The sequence below is a fragment of the Pleurodeles waltl genome, chromosome 4_2 (assembly GCF_031143425.1).
Source record: "Pleurodeles waltl isolate 20211129_DDA chromosome 4_2, aPleWal1.hap1.20221129, whole genome shotgun sequence".
NCBI classification, from domain to species: domain Eukaryota; kingdom Metazoa; phylum Chordata; class Amphibia; order Caudata; family Salamandridae; genus Pleurodeles; species Pleurodeles waltl.
This window is the reverse complement of record NC_090443.1, coordinates 949624697-949645649: the sequence shown is the minus strand read 5'-3', so window position 1 is coordinate 949645649 and position 20953 is coordinate 949624697. Positions and strand designations below refer to the sequence as shown.

Genomic DNA, 20953 nt, shown 5'->3' with positions numbered 1-20953 from the left:
GGTGGCAACTCTACTTAAATTTAGGTAAGAGAAAGACGCACCTCTGTAAAGAAGACAACATCGCCAGCCTACAAGCAAGTTATATTACCTCTGCTATCATTTTGATGTCTGTGTGCTTGTATCTGACCCCATAAAAGGTCTGTTGCCTTTTCGCTAGATTCACACTATAAATAGTGCATACATACACGCCGGGTCAATATGTGCCAATTCCACCAGTTTAATCCTCAATGCTGAAGGAGAAACCAACTTATCCCCTCTAAAGAGAATACCATTTAAAGGGGACAATTTCTAAGCCACCTTGGCAAAACACTGCAAATCAACTTCCAAGCATCTTTTCATTAGGTCACCCCTTCCCGACACACTTCAAAGTGGTCTGAATAACCACATCTGAATTCATAAGCTCACACCATTGTTTTTCTGTGACACACATATGATTAATGAAGTGGACTGAATCTATAAAGCATTCTTGATCCTCCACGTCTTCCCCATCTGACACAGGCAACAGTGAGAAGAAATAAACATGTTCATTACAAACTAAAGGTATGTGCTACGCCACAGAAGAAAACGAACAATTGGTACTCAGCCTTGCCAAACTGGCTGTCATTCTACTGGTGTATGTCCCAGGCTCACTTAATATGAAAAGCAACAGTTTGTGATCTGTTCCGAGTGAAATGCACACCCCCCACAAATACATCCTAAACATCTGAATGGCCCAAGTGCCTGCAAGCTCATCTGTCTCAATCACAGAACGCTGTTTTTCTACATCCTTCAAAACAAGTGACACAAACTTTAAAATTTGTTCACCTCTTCTGGTTCTTGGTGTCAAAACTACACGAAGCCTGGGGTCACCGGCGTGCACCGTAACACTTAAAGACAAACCGGGAAAAAAGTTATATTGTAGGTGCACTGAATAGATCAGACTATTTTCTCAAATACAAGTTTTTGTACATCAGCCAATACAAATTCAAACCTTTTCTTAGTAAGTCTTGGGTAGATCTACCACAGTAGCAAAGTTTGACATTAACTTATCATAAAATTCACAAAGACTAAGGACAGGGAGAACGTTATCCTTGTTGCTGGGGGTAGGAGCACATTTAACAGCTTTGACACGCCAAGGCCTAGGTATAATACTGTTCTCACTAAATAACATGTCTCGATCTGATTCTGGACAAACCCACACTTATTTATCCTTAAATACAATCCATGAGATTCAATGACCTGGAAAACTTGGTAGTCTCTTGTATTTTTGTAGGTTCACACCAAAAATCAAGATATCATCTTGGAAAACTAAGACAACCTGTAAGTATAGAAACAAATGACCAATACAGACTGCAAAAAACAGCTACAGTCAATGCTAAGACAAAAGACATTGTTTTATATATCAAAAAACTCCACCTGGGATCACAAAACCGATGAAATAACAAGATTTCGGAAACAGAACTATCAGATGACATGCCAAACACAAGCTGAATTTGCTAAAAATGTTTTGCTCAATATAACCTGACCAGCAAATCACAAATTCTTGGAAGCAGATGAGTCAACCTAGAAAGCCTAGTAAAAAGACTATAAATCCACAAACACTAAATGTATTGTCCCTCTTTGGCACCACCACAAGACAGTAAAACCATACAGATCCCTACAGTTAAAATTACATCTTCAGCTTGCAACGTGTTGAGAACCTGGGTAAGCTCATGTCTGAGGCCGAGAGGAACAGCTCGCATTTTGTGCTTCACAAAAACACCACAGGTCAGCTTGGTATTCAGTTCAAAGTCCTTAGGCACATCTAAACCTTCCTCAAACACTTCTTGAAGTTTGCTAATAAGATCTTTAATCATCCTACTTCATTAATCATCAGAAACACGCTTTTCACTAGCTCTCAAAGGAGAGTCAATCAATCAAGTAGTTGTAAAGCATTCCTTGTCACCAGTGGGGGGATCCAGGCGCTAGGAGCAGGTCTCCACTCGAAAAGCCAGGTCTTGAGCCCTTTCCTGAAATTGGTCAGCATAGGGGAGGGTATGGAGGTGGACTGGGAGGACGTTCCAGGCCTTGGAGGCGAGGTGGGAGAAGAAGTGCCCTCCCGCACAGCAGCGTTGAGTGCAATGGATCTGTGCGAGGGCAAGGTGTGCGGAGCTGAGATTCCTGCAGGGGGTGGTGGAAATTCAGACGCTGGTACAGGTAGGCCGGTCCTTGGTCAGAGGGCTTTGTAGGCATCGGTGAGGAGCTTGAAGTGGCATCTTTTTTGGACCAGGAGCCAGTGGAGGTCTTTCAGGTGCTGGGAGATGTGGGCTCTCTTGGGCAGGTCGAGAATCAGCCTAGTGGCCGGGTTCTGTATTGACTGGAGTCTTTGCATGAGTTCAGTAGTGATGCCTGCATATAGTGTGTTGAAGTATTAAAGACGGCTGATGATGAGGGCATGAGTGACTGTCTTCCTTGTGTGGAGGGGGAGCCACTTGAACTTTCCAGAGTATGAACAGCGTGTGGAAGCAGGCTGAGGCGATTTAATTGACCTCACGTCTCAGAGAGCTTGCTGTCTAGGATGATGCAAAGGTTGGTGTATGGTCTTCCGGCATGGGGGTAGGGCAAGCTCCAACGGCCACCAGGAGTCGTTCCAGAAGGCAGTGTTTTTGCCAAACATGAGAACTTCCATCTTGTCTGTGTTCAGCTTTAGGCTGTTGTCCTTCATTCATTCTGCAATGTACTGCATGCAGTTGTGGAAATTTGTCTTGGTAGTGTTGGGGGTGGGGGGAGGGTCAGTGGAGAGTGATAGGACGAGCTGAGTGTCTTCGGAGTAGGAGATGATGTCATGTGATCTATGTCCGTGAGTGGCGTTGTGTAGACTTGAAGAGTGTGGGGCTGAGGGAAGAGCCTTGGGGAACGCTGCAGATGTTATTCTTGGCTTGCGATGTGAAGGGTGGAGGCAGACTTTTTGGGTGCGTCCTGCGAGCGAGGATGCCATCCAACTGAGCGAGTCGTTGGCAATTCCCGTCTGGCGTAGGAGGTGGATGAGTGTGTGGTGTGAAACCATGTGGAAGGAAGCTGAAAGGTCAAGCTGGAAGAGGGTGGCGCATTCTCCTTTGTCGAGTATGGCTCAGATGTCGTCTGAGGCAGCGATCAGAGCTGCCTCGGTGCTGTGGTTGATCCTGAAACCTGATTGAGGTGGGTCTAGTAGGTTGTTTCTCTCCAGGTGTTTGGTGAGTTGGAGGTTGACGGCCTTTTCCAGGACTTTGGCAGCGAAAGGGAACAATGAGATGGGTTGGTAGTTTTGTAGTTCGTTGGGCTGCCTTCTGATCCAGGACACACACACACACAGACACCTTCGCAAAGGAAATTGATATCTCCCTAACCATCATGCTATGCTCTTTGTTTCCTGGTAACAATACAACATTGAACAGGCCTTGATGTACCAAACCCAAAATGTTCTTGCCCTTAAAAGCAACATACGCTTTCCCTACAATTACACACAACCTCTAAAGGAAATAGATGATTCAAACAAACCATTTAAGTAAATTTTACTTCTCTGAAATGTCCAAGTCTTGAGATCAGACTTGCACAAGATTGCTTCTTGACAATGAGCCAAACAAGTGTTATGCATGATGGCTACACATGCACCTGAATCTATAGGAAGTATCAGTGGAATATAGCCAGTAGTCGCTAGCGCAATAGGATCCTTCAAAGCCTTAACCTCCAAACTCATAAGACTGCTGTGAAGATTTACTTGTTCATCATTGATATTACTGACTTTTTCTTGATTTCATGCATACTTTGGCAAAGTGGCCTAACATTCCACAAGAACTACTTTTTTGGGGATTGAGGGACATAATCTGAGAGAAGCTACATGGCCGTTGGAACTACACCTAAAACATTCAAAATTTCTAGGCCAGACACTAGATTTGAAACTGTCCTTCCTATCACCTGAATTACTTTTGTGGGAAGTTAAGTTATCTACGGCAACAAAGACAGTATCACCTTGGATCTTAAGAAGAATCTTTGCATCTTCCCCAGAAAACTCAACAAAAGGGTTACAAAACCATATTGGGGAGCAAACAAGACACATTTTGGAGAAAAGTAAAAGGAGCAAACAATAGAGGCTTTTTGTGTGTATAGTAGTCATAGAAACCGGTCATGTTGCCAAGAAGGTCGTACAGATTCCACTTACTGGAATAAGTGCATTGTACTGTTATTCCTAAAATATATGAACATACACTAAAAAAAAAAACAACAAAAAAAAAAAAAAAAACTTAGAAGCTATGGAACTAACAAAGGGTTCTGAGAGTGCCAAGGCAATTAAGTTTATCGTGAAGTCAATGCCATTAAAAGTAGTATTGTGATAAATTATAGGAAATTAAATGACGAGCATGAGACAAAATTGGAGGGTCAAGTGAATAAAGGCGAACCAGTGAATACAGGTGTGAGATATACCCACAAGCATAAAATTAAAATGGAATTGGAAAAACAAGTGTATATATGTGTGAAAGAAGATTCCATCTTGCAAAACACACACTTCGAGGAGCTAGATTAGTAAAATATCACAAGTGCAAAAGGTGTGGGAAGTGAATTAATGTAATGCAGAAATGCTATGGCATCTGAATACGATTGCAAAAATAATGTTGACAGTTATGGCAGAATCAGAGTTAACCTACACCCTGATGTCACAAGAAGTGGATGTGAATCTGGCGAACTCAAAAAAGAAACAACAAAATGGTACAGATACTAGTGTGAAGCGGGAGATAGAGACCTCCAATGCACCTAAAATGGAACAGACGCTTACCAAATGAAGAATTATGGAAGAACTATGGGTAGTATATCATAATGCATTGTATTCAGTTGTAAAAGCTGCTACCTTTCAAAAGAAATCATCTTTTCACCATGCATAGGGCCTACTGAACCCCTAGAAAGGTGGTGAAACTCCAAGACAATTGATTCAAGAAGTGCCGAACCCCTCACGAAGATGAAATATGCATGTTTGTGAATTTACCAACTTGGAGTCTTTTTGGGAAGCTGTAAGTAAAATAATATCAGTTACCAGCAGTCAGCAATTTGAGGTAAGCCTACCTGTCCCATCTGTTATCTTTATGGAGTAAGAAAAAAAAGATGAAAGAAACCAAGTCTCGGGTAGGGGCAAATTCATTTTCTGCCCAAAACTCATTGCCAGATACTTGATCTGTTAAACTGATTGAGTCTTTCACTCTAAACATTAAAGAATGTACTACAATTTGAGCAAAGAGAAAGACTAAAGATTAATCTTGTAGTAGCAGTTAGGAATACACCAGAACAAATGAAAAAAGAGCAAGTACAGGGCCACGTGATTCGAGAGGTTATACTTAGTAAGGTGACATTGCAAGGTAAATAACAGGCTGCTCAAAACATAAACTTGTCACAGGGCAAGAGAGGACAGGAGGTGACTATAGGCACAGAGGGACAGGAGACAAGCAAACGGTACAAGGTAACAAGGTTTGATCAAAGTAAGTGTTGTACAAGTATTTGACCAGGGGTATCTTAGTAGCTTAGGGAAAGTCCTTTGGATTGATAGATGCAGATTGCTCTTAGCAACAGTCATAAAAGAAATTCATAGCCTGGGCTTGTTGCTAGAGAGACTGATATACTCTGGAAGGTGGACTGAGACTGGCAGCAACACTGAAATAGGTAAGACTGGAAAGGTCAATGAATCAGATTTGTAGAGCGCTACTTGTCACCCATGAGGGTATCCAGGCACTGGGTGTAACAACAGAATCCTTTCCAAACCAGATCATAGACGAAGGAAAAAGGTCCTATAGAACACTGATACAAGACTCCAATGGACATTGGACAGAATTTGGAACAGAACTGAAAACCAGAGAGGAACAAATAACTGGAATACAGTATAGACAAAGATCAATAGTAGGAAACCAGACAATACAAAAGATCAGAAGAAAGAGAATGAAGCAGATGCTACACTATGCACTAACTCAGACAAACAGAAATGGCAAGGAGTCGGGGAGAAAGCCAAGACCAGTAATAATGAACATGCTTCAGAACTCAAGAGCAGGAATTACAGAATCAAGAGCAGGCTTTACCCAACTGGCAATGATACCCTAGATGCCCTGTATTCAGCACAAGAAAACGTACTCAACAAGTATACGAATAATTGATGTCTTACTAGTTGATGTAATTTACACAGAAATTCAGAACAGGGTTAAGCATGTAACAAACTCAAGGAAGCAAAGGGAACCACTGCCAACTCAGAGTACATATGCCCAGAAGCCCAACAGGGAACACAGAAATTCAGGAGATCAGGAAAAGGGAGAAACAAGATGAGACCGTGAAGCAAATAAGAAACACAAAGTACAATACTGCACTAGGCAGTCTCAGAAATGCTGAACACAGCAAAAAGGAGTAGCAGAAAAACGGATTATTCGCAGAATTTCAACAAACATCACCAGAGCAAGGAACTGGAGAAGCATGCAGGAGTTCCCAGTAGCAACAGTTGAAGAAAAATTCTGACTGTAGGAGCAAGTCTCAAATCCATCCTTCCAAGCCCTCACACACAGGGTGACTGGAAGACAGAACAGGTGTGAGCTACCTGCAGTACAGTGCAGATGAGAATAGTTGAAGTACTTTCTCCCCTCCACCCCCACGAGCTCTCTGCCTGATGGAAAGCATGGAGGATCCAGGAAGCAACACGTGGATGGAAGCAAACTCCAGAATGGATCTTACTTTGGAACAAGGTAGGAATTCATGCAAGGGAGCACAGGGCCATGCTGGTTGTGGTAGCATGGTGTATAAAGTACAAGTACACTCACTACAACTCTCAGGAGAGGCATACAAGTACCATAATTATTCAGTAGCTGGTAAGTAAACCCTGGAACAGAATCTGGAATGGATATCATTTCCAAGAGGACAAGGAATACTTGTGAATGAACACTAAGAATGAGCCACAGGTTCCAAACTTATGTTTACAACAACAGTGTCATGGAAAGTCTTCAGACAGTGCCACCTGATTGAAGAACAGAGACTGCTGATAGTTTTGGTACTGGCTGAATATTATTCAAGGATTGTGAGGAAATTTGCCAAAAAGTATATAATTTGAGAATGAGGGTGAAAAAGATGCATTTTAATTGGCCAAAAGTGTAAGGAAAGATTTTAGAATATAACGGGAGACCTCAGTCATTCAACAACACTAGCTATATCTGATGTGAAGAAAAAAAAAAACAATTTTGATCACTGATGAAAGTATCACAGTATTAGGGGAAATACTACCTAGGTGGAAGGTGGACTCGTGACTCAGGTCGGTTTGCCTCAAGAGTCCTGCAAGAAGTAGAATTAAAACAATCTAAGTAGTAGAGTGGGAATCATTAGCATGCTGTTGGGCCATCAAGCACTTTCATTTTTTTCTATGAAAAATACTGCTCGTAGTGAGAGCGAATCACTCGCCACTGGAACAGATGTTCAGTACAAACTTACTGGAGATGGCTACACAAAGCACTTTTACCCTACACAGGGTTTTAGATGTGCAAGAGCATAAATTCATGGTGAAACATTTGCCAGGTTTCAGAAACGTGAAGCAGATTATCACGATTTCTAGTAATTAGGAAAGATGAAGGGATGAGATAAAGGTTGATGGGGGCATTATGTTAGAGGAACAAGATAGATAAACACAAATTAATGCAAAAGTTTACACAGGGCTGTTTGAACTTTTTCCCTTCATGTCTATTTGCAGAGGAACCAGATTAAAAACAATACGCAGGAATATTGGGATGTCAGGAATAAAGTGGCAGCAGAAACATTTACAGCAGACAACTATGTCAATAGTAATTAAAAGTTATTTGGGAAGAAATGTGTCAAAATAAAAGGCAGGGGCAAACATAGGTGTCCAGATAAATAAGGCTGTTGAATCAGTTACCTAGAGTTTATGTACAGAAAAAAAGTGAATAAACTTAAGCGTCACTGCATCCAAATGTCCCAGGAAAATCTGTGGAAATGTGTTAGACTCATGGAGGTATTGAGGGTGAGGAACAAGAACTGGTGATGGTGGACTATCACGTATGATACGTCACGGAACAGTTTAATGGACAGGATAAATAGAATGATAAACAGATGTTTGCAACAGGCTTTATGCAACACAGACGCATTGGAATGTTAGGTGGAAGCAATGAGGTTTTGCCATTTATATATATTTAAAAAATATATATATATATATATATAAAATAAAAAAAGATGAAACTGGATAGTCTATTGGCAACTGTAAGTTGCATGGTCTCAAAAAGACAAACCGGAAGGAAGCTGTAAAGAATGGTGCAAAAAAGATATAGGACAGGAAAAAATAGAAAAACAATGTTATGATAGGACACTATATTTGAAACACAAAGGGGTGGAATAAGTGAAAAAATCATGGCATGATAGGGCGAGCAAGAAGTGTTGTCAAGGTGGATTTGCTTTGTTCCAAAGTGATGGAAGACAATCGAACCAAAAAGCAGGATAATTTGTAGGCGCTTTTAAAGGAAAGTCCGGTGTGGCATACCTTGTTAGGTGGTCTTTACAAATGTTTTCTAATTATATACAAAAGTTGGTTTTCTTTTGTTTTAGATTAGAACTGGTATTCTCTGTTTTGGAGAGGTGTTGTACTGCGGTCTAATGGAAGTTAGATAGAATGACTTTTCACTGAAAAGTATAATGTTGGCCGAAGTAGAAGTTGTCACAGTTGGGTTTGGCTCTTCCTTGAGAAGGCTTGACAGGACAATTTAGATACTAACCCAATACTAATTTTCATGGTCGAACAGTGCTCCTGATTTTTAAGTTCTACTATTTTTCTTTGTACTGCCACATATGCCAGACAGCAGGAGTGTGAAAAAAAGAAGATGAGATCGGGAAACGCTACGGAACAATACATGCAAAACGCTAAAAATAATCAAACCAAGTTAAAGCACAACAGGCTGACATCAAGCATCTATTCAGGAAACATAACACCAACTGAAAAATCCAAAGGGGCCTTCTTATAATACGCAGAGTAGAGGCTACTAAGTTCAATAACTTTTGCGTTTCTGAGAGGAGGTTATATAAGGTGTAAGTTCCTATTTTTATAGAATCCACATACAGGAAGAAATTCTTCTAGTTTCAATATATATCGACCTTCACCTCAATATCTGGACATATTTCATCTACATTGAAAGCAGTTTAAGTTGGTATCGCTGCCTTGTGAAAGGGAATCACTATGACTGTCGACCTAAGCACCGTGTTGCAAAGGATACTAAGGATTCATAATGCATTCGCTTACCTTCTGGAGAAGTCAGTTTGACCTCTGTTTTCAGTAAGACTGGATCTCCCCAAGTAGACAGAGCTGGAGACTTGGAATGCTTCTCTCCATAGGGTTGTGCTAATCAAAAAAGCACACAACAGCTTTTATTTAGAAAAAGAGTTGTACAATTAAACTGTTTATATTTGTAGAGTAATTAGCTAGCCAAACTAGTAGGACCTGCATAATTCTAGAAATGTATTTTCTTTTATCTAACCATTTTAGTTTGCTTTGCGGAACAGGGTTGCTATATAACTCCGTGGAGTGAGAATACTGCCTTGTGTTAACTTGGCTGCTACTGTCTGGCACAGTGACCAGGTAGTGGAGTCACTAAACTATTTAATATTAAAGACACCTGTTAAATGATCGGTTAAGGTTTTAGTGGACAACTGGAGGAACTGATTAGACTTTCTTCTTTCCCTGAATGTATTTTCCATTTTTTAAAGGAGGAAATCTCAGGGGAAAATCCTTGGCACAATTATGCAGATGTCCACGCTGGGTGCATGAAAGACACACGGGCATTATTAACAGAGTCTACTTAAAAAGGCAGCTGTGTGGAGTACTAACAGTGCATACTAGCTGGTACAAAGTGATATTAGTTTGAGAAAACAAGGGGGGCACAATTCCTTCTGGAAGAGGGGTGTTGTTCTGGAGCATCACGTACAGCTACAGTTAATTAAAAGAGCAGACCAATTGAGCAAACCACCCCAGTCCTCTTAAATGGATCCTTTCCTACCTCCCCCACGTTACACAACTTTTAGCAAGAAATAGCGTCCTCTGCTCAGAAACCCCTGCCAAGCTACCAAAGCAGGAAGTTCCCAAATCTACCCTACCTCTGCAGATGGCTGGTGGACATCAAGCCCCCGATTGGAATTTTAAGGGCTTATAACTTGTTCCAACCACTCGAACATCAATTGGAAGTTCTGGTTGGACTGATTAAGGAGAGGGAGAACAGCGAGGAGGGGTGGAATAATAATTATTATAGTGTGGTTTGTGTGTTGCTTGCTATAAAGACATGACATTACTTTAAACGGCAAGCAGCAGGTGTTACTGTTAGAAAACCCAATGGTACTCAAATTATCAAACTCAAAGAATTAAAGCAGAATTAAAGCAGAATTAACCAAGTTGCACTAGAACCTGGTGACTTGCAGACTAAGTAAAAATCAATCTAAACAGCAACCCCATAAGTCTGTGGACAAAGGATGCCTCTAAGGATACTTGCTGTTTGCAGAACAACACATAAGGACACATTAGAGTCACTCCGAATCCTGCATCTGTAAGCCAGGTCACCTGCACTGCTGAGAAGCCTAAGGGTGAATAGGCATTAATCTGTAACCAGCCGTATGCACAGATGTTAAGTGAGGAGTCATTTTTGATAAGGAAGGGAGCATGAGGTATGGCTCAAAAGAGCTATTCTGTTGCACCAGTATCAATTAGCACCAATGATTGCTCAGAATACTTTGACTATCTCTTGAATTAAGTTAGTTGTTTGCTTTAGACAAACGCCAATTGCTGGATTTTATCATGACAACCAAATCCTCCCTTCTTGTTATATATGGAGAATGCAGTGCTAGTCATAGCCAGATTTAGCCTGCGGTCCTACCACAGTGACCAATCTGCACGGGGAGCAGAAGATTTAAGGGCACAAAGAACATTAAAAGAAGTCCTAGGAGAACTGCAACACAACAGTAAGGTAGCATTTCAACTTTATTAAATGATGAAAAGCACTCCCTTCCAGTGAAAGAACGCATTGCGGATTGAATGCAAAAGGTTCCGTCCAGTAGGGCTTGAACTAGAAGCCCATGATGGGGAACCACACAAATGCGTATCTGTCATGCTGAGAACTATTTTCAAAAAGGTGTACCATTTACTTCCCAGCTTTATTCTGAGAACCTCTATTTTGCACCTAATCACAAATGTTTTAACCATGGATCAAAGGGATCAGGGTTGCAAGAGATATGCTGGCGCTCAAGTATAATCCAATAGCAGATATGTTAATACAGTTCACATGGGTATTTGGCAGAGAAAGCAGCTACTGCCTTGCCTACCAGTCCAGAGTCCTTTAATATTAGCAGTGTTATTAACTTAGATTTACCAGCATATTTGTTTAACTGCCTTTTGCGTTATTTTATCTGTGTTTTTTTCATTTTTTGTTTCCAATTTAAAACAACCCATGTCCTCCAAAACATTACGTAAAATACAACCAATGCAATACAGAATGATGAAGAACACTTTGAATGTGCAAAGTTAAAGAAGCGACAGAGATAAAGGCGTCTATGTTAGTTATAAATCAAACAATTTGTTCAACTGCCTACGTAGATGTAGCAATTCTTTCATGAAGCAGTGACAGCAACACATATTAGCTATTACTCATGCTTCAAGGAACAGCTTTCAATAAGCAGCTGGCCTCACCTAGCTACCACAGCAGATTTGAGGTTAAGCAGGCATTTTACAGAATGAATGTAGTAAGTATATATTAGACAGAGACACCCCTAGCTGTTGGTTCAGTTAAGTGGAGCTGGCCCATTGGAGCAAAACCCTGGAAACTCCATCTCACAAACCGATGGCTGCAAGCAATGGCCGAAAATCCCTACAGCATAAATATTTGTACTTTGGTCCCATGCCCTTCTCAACATATTCGGGCTCATAAGAGATCATTCCTACACACCAGAGGAACACCAGGCCTCCCCAGCACAGACCTGCCAGTGCAGGTTCTCACAGGGCAACTACTTCCATTGGTGTAGAGAAAGCAGGAATGGCTGGTTCAGTCCCCCGACACTGGAGGAGACTATGCAGAAGGGCAGAGGGTAAGACTATGTGGCTCATGTGAGCTCTCTACCCAGTTGCCCTGCACATCAGGGCCATGTAGAAGCAGAGTTACAAGTCCCCGTGTTGGGCAAGCTGTAAAAAGTAAAATGTATGCAGGTTAAAAGAAAACGAGCAACGTGGCCATCGAAGAGCAGCAGCACATGCCTTACCTTTCCGCTCAAAGTGTCAGGAAAAACAGACCTTTGGCTAGACAGGCTGTAGCACACAAGTGGATTCATAAAAATTGAGGCTGGGTAGAGAAAGACGTGCACATATGTCGCATCACGGGGTCTGGCCAATCTAAATGTCCGTTTCTCTTAACAGAATTCATATTAAATTCCATGACGTTATGTTGTAGGTCTGCCTCAATGTTGATTGGTCTCTCCGGGCCAGATCATTTATTCACACTGAAGCCAGAAGGATTCTTCTACAATTGTGAAAATTGTTGCCAATGGCACAGGGGTTCACATTGTATTGCAACACGTCTGACAAAGCTTTAAGGCCAAACCTTTTTCTTAGTGAAAGACAGACTACTGCAATAGGCCTTGTTTCACGGTATTGCTGTTTTTTGTAAGTTAGAACCTACATGCACCAGCTGTCACACGCTATAACCTGGGATAGCAGAAACAGGCTAGGTGTATGGGGTCAGTTGTTCACTGTAAAAAACATTTAGGGTAGTAACGTGCACCCTGGTTATTCTGCGAGGCTGCTTTAGTTTGGAATTTAATTTGTGAATCCCAATGCAACCTGGAAAACATTGGTTATTTTGTTCATATTATTTGTGTGCATTAAAGTACTTTTCCTTTTTAATTATGAAAGTAATGCCTGTACATGGATTTATACAGCAAAAAGTCCAGTCAAAAGAGTACTTTGTTCCCAGCGTGAGAGTTCGAGTCAGCATACTAAAGCTAAATGGCTTCCACCGATACCTATGTGGCCCAGAAACTACTGAATGCCCTGGCTTCCAACAAAATGGATTTCTCGCAGAACGTTAGAAGAGTCCCCATGGCAGTTCGCGTGCTAAAGAGGTTATTGTTGAGCTATGAAGCTCGCTGCAGAAGATAATTGCAGCCTATTTTGAAACGTGATGGAAAATACTCTCCGTTGCCCACTCTTTATGCAGAGAATGTAGAGCAAGGAGACCAATTATACAGTAATGCATAGTGATACATTCCCACCAAGTGCATATATATATTGCACAAATCTAAAAATATTAATAAAAAAAGAAAAAAAAAGTAGAAATAGCCTCCTAAAGCACACTGTGCACCATCCCTCTGCCCACAGCTGCATGCCTAATGTGGGTTTTCACTGTAACAGTCCCTGTCAATCTCAGGCTCATGGGTAGATAATATAATTGATTCAGTCATTCTTGGGAATATTCAACTACACAGAGCAAAAGAGGTGTCATAACTAAGCATAACAAAGATGCAAATAAACAATACAGTTGCTACTGAAAAGTGAACCGTAACCTATAGACAACGATACCATTAGGGAAACATAGCATTAACAAAATAGTGAACACTCAGAAAGAGTAGTAACTCAATGAAGCTTCATAGAAGTTTGAAAGCAAATACAAGAAAAGATAGCGATTATTTACAGTGTAACGCAAACCCAGAGAAAACAAACAGATGGTACTTGTTTAGACCTTGAATAACTAAATGCATTTTTCTTTTACCAATGCACATACCAGATTATGTGTGCCTTTTAGTGCCAAGGACCATGGAACTTTACCTCCTTTTCGTACCACAAAGGCCCACATGTCCCTCCAGCTGAGCAATGGGGCGACTTGGCTCCCAAGGTTTTTCAGGATACTTTTTGCAGTGTCCTTGAGATGAAAAGAACCCTCGTCCTACGAAGAAAGAATAACCTCAGTGAAAATAAATCGTGGTTACTAAACTCCATTCAACCATCTGCTCAGTAACAATGCATTCTGTCCAGAATGTGCCAATTAAGGAAAAACACATGGTCGAAGCAGGAAGTAAGCGTTAAATATGCCTAAAACACATCTCGAAGAAACCCTCTCTTAGGGTTGCTATCTTGCTCAAAATCAGCAAGACAGCTGGTCTCCAATCCTTGGCTTCTCTTTTAGAAGTAATTAAATGTGCTCACCCAATTATTCAAAGCAAGTAAATCAAGTACCTGAAAACACAGTGATATTGTAGTCCACGACTGTGAGTGGTGGTACTTCTATATGCCCACAGTTCTCTCAAGCGCTCGCAATGGTCACACTCCTCTACTGTACAGCAGAGAACAGTCAAATAGGTAGGTCCATAGGAAATGCATAATGATCTTCATACCACGCGTTGAACAGCATTTAAGTTAACTGTGTTTTGTACTGCACTACATGCTGCAAAGCTGCTCCACAGCGCAAACGTATACATATAACATACTACACACATACATATTAGCAGATTGATCAAAATGTTACCTGCACTTAAATTTCCAGTAGTCCTTAAAACGAAAACTAAGACATGCAAGATATTTGCACCTATAGGTTAGGATGTGAACTAAGTTCACTTATTTATTGAGAAGGCATACAGAATGGAAAACTGTACATTTCCATAGCGATAAACAGGAGTGCTATGTGTCCGTAGGAGAATGGCTTTGGAAAAGAAGCATACACCTAGAAATTTACAAGTTTTTTTCCCCCCAGAGATTACACATATCGATCACACGGACAAAAGTGAAAGCAGTCGACACTATGGAGAATGTCGCTGTGGTCTTCGCATGTTTCCTGGTTTGGTCTGTTCTTATCTCAGGTAATTTGTTCAGTCGCACAAATAGGGTACCATCTTTCTCTGGAAGAATGTGAGAATACTGGGTGGTAGAAATCTTGTAGATCCCTGCAGATTCTGCAACTCTGCCTCACAGAAAACGGTGGAAAATGCAAGATTCTAGCCAACATTTGTGAATTGAAGGGACTCTGGGTACGAAAAGGTCATGAGATCCACACCACCCTGTCTTTCCTGCGTGTCTAACTCTCAAAAATGTGTGTGGTCAGTAGGTTGTGTGGGAACACATGAAAATAGAACATTTATTTTTATTAATTGAATGTCCCACTATTTTTGGCTTCCCCAGCCAGTGTGCTAAAAATGACACATTTTGCAAAATGCCCCCAGTATCACATGCTAGAACAGGTGTTCCTAAATCTGAGTTGCACAAATAACCACTGTTCCTAAACTTTGCATTTTATGCACAATTCAAAAACAAATAATTTAATTCATTAGATTTTTACTGTACTAGTCGATGCCAAGGTTTCACAAAACAAAAACTAAGAAAGACGATATATCCCTGCAATCAACAAGGTCTGACGGGTGTGACAGTATATTGCTGGTGTAAAGTGATAGAGTAAAAAAAAAAAATATATATATATACTGATAAAACACTGTCAGGTACCTCTATTTTCCCTACTTATTTATATTATTTTTTTATTTAAACAATTAGGTTTTTAGGTAAACCATGAGCGGATCTACGCAAATGACGCCTTGCTGAGTTCAGATTTTTTTCAGAAATGTATAGCTTTCCAGGTTTGCCAATTGGTCACATGCTTGCTTCCACTTCAAACAACAAGTTGGAAGTCACAAAAAATAGGAGAAATAGACATATGTAGAAAAATGCAAAACTGTCACTTAAATATATAAATACATATATATATATATATATATATTTTTTTTTTTTTTTTTTTACAAATTTACTTGCTCCTGAAAGCTAGGAGGATGGTGCTCTTAGTACATCAAACCTTTAAGATGATCCCATTTTTAGTATAAAACAAAATATGCTTTCCTGCATAGCACTATTCTCCATTTTTCTAAAAAACAAAACATCAATTTTTTCTTCTATACTGTAGCTATTTCTCAATTTCCTCTGGGGGACTCTACAAACCCTGTGGATTATTAGACTCTCCAAAACATGGTTGAAAAAAAGAATCTAAATTTGGCTTTAATATTTTTGAAGAAAACAATGAAGGGTTAAGAGCAAAGCATCCTATTCCGCAAAAAGGGCTCAGCACTGTGGGAGAGGGAGCTGAAGGGAGTCTCAAGATCTAAAGGGTTATGGGATATATGTTGGCATTAATTCCATACACTTACATGGGGCTACTGGGCTTAGAGATGGAGTGGTGCACTGGTTCAGCTTACCTTAACAGTGAATATCAGAATGCGTCCACGAGCCACCATGTTGATGAAAAGTACCATGGCTTCATCCTCATGAGGGGAGTAAGTATCAAACACCCGCTTTGCCATTACGTGACCCTACATAATTTTCAAAACACAACGCATCGGTTATCAGAACTATGCACCTCTTACTTTCCCTTAAACCATAAACAAAATGAAATATAAACAAGAGATTAACAATGGAGAGAATATAGTAGGCTATTCATTAAGATTTGGAGCATGCATTAGGATAACATTTTAAACAAAACAGTTTGAAAGATAAGTTTGGAATTTAAAGTTTTAAAAACCAGTAGTCTGAAAAATATTTGGTAAATAAATGTGAGCCCAAAAATGTGAATATAAATAAACATTTTAAATTGTAATATTTTGTGATTAGATGGTAATGGCTAGGATTAAAAGTAGTGTCAGAGAAAAAAATTAAGCTTTTGGCTAAACCCTCGGCCAGGTTAAATTAGGCTGAAGTTGAAAATTAGGTCTAGGTTTAGGCTTAGCATTATAGCTCGAGATAAACATGGGTTAAATGCTGATATTTGCATTAGGAGTGAAAGCTCGGGTTAAGGACCTTGACTGCTTGGGGTAAGTGGTGGGGGATAGCAATATTTGTTGGGTATTGTGCTTTAGAGCATGAATGAACAGCATTTGAAACGTTTGGATTTCAATTTTTTGCTTGTTACATAGACAGTGTTAAAATTCTAAGCATAGTTGTTTTGTTTTTTAAACTTTAGTTGTTTTTATTCTACCTATAATCTTTGACTTTGTCTAAACTCATAGCTAATGTTAAGAACCTTCTGAAACCTTTGCTGACAGAGAGCTCCTGTGAGGGAGAAGTGTGGGTGGATATTATTAACTTCACAACTGATTAAAGAATTCTATGTTTAAACCCCATGTTCTGTAAAAGGTCCAAAGGCCCCATTAACAGTTTTTTTGTTTAACTGATGAATGCCACCATGTTTTCTGTGTTTACGTCAAAACTTTCAAAAGTATTCAATAATGACCTAATAAGACATTCAACATTGTTTAATAGAATTCTAGATGAAAAACTGTATCTCTGGGTCAAAGACTGAGTGGTAGTCATATAAGTAGTAAGCACAGTTCATTATATTTATTATGTGTGATAAATCATTAAATCAGAAGGTGAGTGTATTCAAAGCCAATTACAAATCTCTCTGTGGAATAAACATCTTGAGAGAGAAGACTGCATGAATTATAAAACTGCAGATTAAAAATTGATCTTCAAAACTGAATGCATTTCTGCAATTGACTAATGTACAATTAAGAATCAAAAAAGAACACAGCCATAGAAAAAAATATTTAACAGACCGTTCATATACCTACTAATGGCTCCAAGAAAGATTAGAAAAGGGAGGATTATGATGCCTATACTTGAAAGTTAAGGATAAAATGATTTCCTAAGGCCAAAACATAGCAATTTATGTTCCTGATTTTTAACAGGGTAGTTACCGAATCGTAAACCCATGGGTATGATTTTTGCTACAAATCCAGGCTTTTTGTACCTGGTAATTTACATATATAATAGCAGTTACCCCTTGCTTGGGCAACTGTGGTATGGGTGGTGCTGGTAGTGTGGCCAGACTCTAATGCAGCCACTACTGCCTTCTGGTACGAGCACTTTCTTTATCAGAAGAAGACAAAATGTCAGTCTGCACAAATCTAGCATGGTTTCTAAAGTACATAAAAATGCCTAGTGGTACAGCTAAAGAAACAGAACAGAACTGTAAAAGCTACTATAAAGTGTTCACTCACAAGACTTAAAAGGTCAGTTGGAATGAGGTGCTAGAGACTGTGCGAGAGATCTAGACTCATCTAGAAGATGAATAATAACAATAGATAGGAGTCACTGCAAAGGAGTTATTGGAGGAAATCCTAGGATCATATTTGTGGTATGGATGAATTGGGAAAGTGAAATCAACCTAATTTATTAATTTCCAAATACCTAATGTTTTGCATCTGATAGACTTTATATTTTAGGAAAAATATTAATGATAAGAAAACACTATAGGATTTAAAAATAATTACAAAGAAAGTTTAAAAACAGGTGGAAGAAATTCAAATAAAATTAATTTCTGATTAAGTCAATATTTTTATAATAGCATGTGAGTATTAAATATAAATAGATTATATGTTAACATAAGAATATATCTGGAAAATATTTTGAATTGAAACTAAACTGTAATTTCTCCACCAAGAATTCACGTTGCAGTCTGTACCAGAAATCCAATGAATACTGAATTCTTACTATTTTTTGCAGCATTTGCTCGACATAATGATGTTTTTGAGATCACTATTAAAATGTATTTTCGAGAATATGTGAAAAACCCCAACGAAAAAAACAACTAAGTGCAATACGAATAAAAATACATCTAACCATTCATTATTAAATAAAACCAAAACATTATTAAATACAACCCCCCCCCAAAAAAAGAAAACACCTTACTGTTGCTTGATTTAGGACAATGACATGAATTCCTCGTCCCTGTTCATGAGCCTCGTCTTCCAAGACCTACAAAAGTTTCAAAACAGTAAGACCTCTTGTAGAACTCGCAGCATTGAGTGCTACCTTAACTAGTACCCTATAACTCGCTGTAAAGAATGCCAATGTTTGCTGACAAAACTGTGCTCAAAATGTACAGCTGTAATCCGTATCATATGCAATAGACTACCATGTAATGTGTGGTCACATGTTATGTACTGCTGGAGTCTTCTTTCGAATATAGTTAGGGTTTTGCAGCAAAAATAATTTTCAAAAAAAAACTGATAAATATTCAATTATTTCCGATATTTTCACTAGCAGCCTGTGTGAGCACAGATTTAATAGATGCACATTTAAGAACAATTTGCCACAATAACAATTCTGCATTAATTGTCAAAGCAACAATGCTATATAGAACAGTGCTCACCTACCTCACCAGACTAATCCCTATAGAAGCAAGTTAGAAACCCAAAGTCAGGGTGCATGATCTTCTATTTATTTTAGTAGCTAAAATACAGGTTTTGCATGGAGATACCTACATTACCAAGAATACTACCTGGAACTCTGATAGGCTTTCACTTTCTCTTAAATGAATCGCCTGAAGTTCTAACAAGAATGCCTTCATGTTTGCAAATTGACAAGGTTTGGCAGCAGCCATTTAACATTTTACACACATTTGTATCAGTTTATTTAGGTTTCTAGCTCCAGGGAAACAAAGATTTGCTTAAAAAGTTGCTACTGTCAGAGTGTGCATGTCTGGGCCCTCTAAATCAGGCTCGTTATTTTTCTAGTAAGAAAGATGAAAGCAGCGGCTGAACGCAATATATTCTTACAGATAGAGTTAGTTACATTCCATTTCACCTCTGACATACAAAAGCCTGTTTAACTCCAGTAGCACAGCCAATACTGGTAAATTAAATTCACCGTCAATAGAAATCGGTTTCAGGAAATAGCCTAATCTCCCAAAATTGAGATTACACTTGATTCCCCACTTAGGCTCTCCTTTAAAGAGGAACAAAACCCATGGTAAAACTCGGGACAGAAATAGTGCACAACATTACCTCTCGATACAGAGCTATGTGCTGAATAAATGTGAAATATTTTGCATACTTAATATTTTGTGTTCATTACCGCTCTGATCGGGAGGTTTGCTTTTGTTAACCAGTCACAGAATATCTGCTGTGTTATGTAATTCACTACGTCAGTTTAAATGTATAGTAATTATAGTAATAGCAGAAACGTGTCATACGTAGGTGTAACATTAATGCAGAAAGCTAAATGTTACAAAAAACAAACACAACAAGATCATTCTCTTTTGTCAGAGGCATATTTCTATATTTATGGGCAGCCTCAGCACAGAGTAGGATGTGTGACGTTGTTCAAGTCTATTGGGAGTGTGGACTCCTTTTACTCTCAAATGACGAAGTTGGTCCAAAGTAGACTTCAAGACAAGAAAAGCGTGTCCACAGACCAGTCCAACAGGGAAACCTATTGATTCACAAAGCCTTTCTTTGTGCCTGCATTTTATTTGCATAGCCAATGAGCTATGATTGACACAGACATTTTAGACAGTATCCAACAGCTTATAGACTAGAAACAAAATATGCATATACATTTTCACGAATGGTCTTACTCAAGAACATACTTACTGTTGTACCATCCACTGCCACATACACCTTTGATCGGCTGGAGTAGACTTCAATGTCCAGAACTTTTCTTCCACGAGCCGGATGTCGAGGAGCCTCCATATTTTGCGCAACTTCATCTAATAAGAATATGCAGAGAAACTATATGAAAAGATGATTTTACAGACGTGATATCGCTCTGAGAATACACAAGAGGAACACAAGTGCAGCCAGCAGGGGAAAATAGAGAACGGAGGGTGGTAGTTACTGCTGAAACGAAGATGGGACCGACTAAGGTTTAGAAACGGGACAAGGAAGGGAGTGTTGCATGAACAATTAACATTAGCCTGTCTTTAAAAATGGGTTATATTTATCAGTGTGAATCTTTATCAATGGCACGTGCTGGTTCGGAGTTGCAAGTTTCCAAAGCACACATCTAGACAGCCTCCAGACTGCATTCCCAACTTACCAAAGACCTCATGGGGCGCGTACTAGGTAACCTTCCTTATGCAGCTTCAGTACCAGCACTGCATGGCTTAGGTGAGGAGCAGCACACAGGAGTATGCGTCAGCCATCTTATCTGAGGGGG

At 39.6% G+C, this 20953-nt stretch overlaps 1 protein-coding gene across 1 annotated transcript in view; it reads right to left on the bottom strand.

The window, feature by feature from the left end:
- The window catches only part of POMGNT1 (protein O-linked mannose N-acetylglucosaminyltransferase 1 (beta 1,2-)), a 217391-nt gene that overhangs the window by 161457 nt on the left and 34981 nt on the right, over positions 1–20953 (bottom strand). The window contains exons 3-7 of the mRNA XM_069232761.1: positions 20389–20504; positions 18704–18769; positions 16213–16326; positions 13808–13925; positions 9251–9349 (exon numbers count right to left, since the gene is read on the bottom strand). Coding sequence (XP_069088862.1) covers positions 9251–9349; positions 13808–13925; positions 16213–16326; positions 18704–18769; positions 20389–20504 — 513 coding nt within the window. The remainder of the gene's footprint in view (positions 1–9250; positions 9350–13807; positions 13926–16212; positions 16327–18703; positions 18770–20388; positions 20505–20953) is intronic.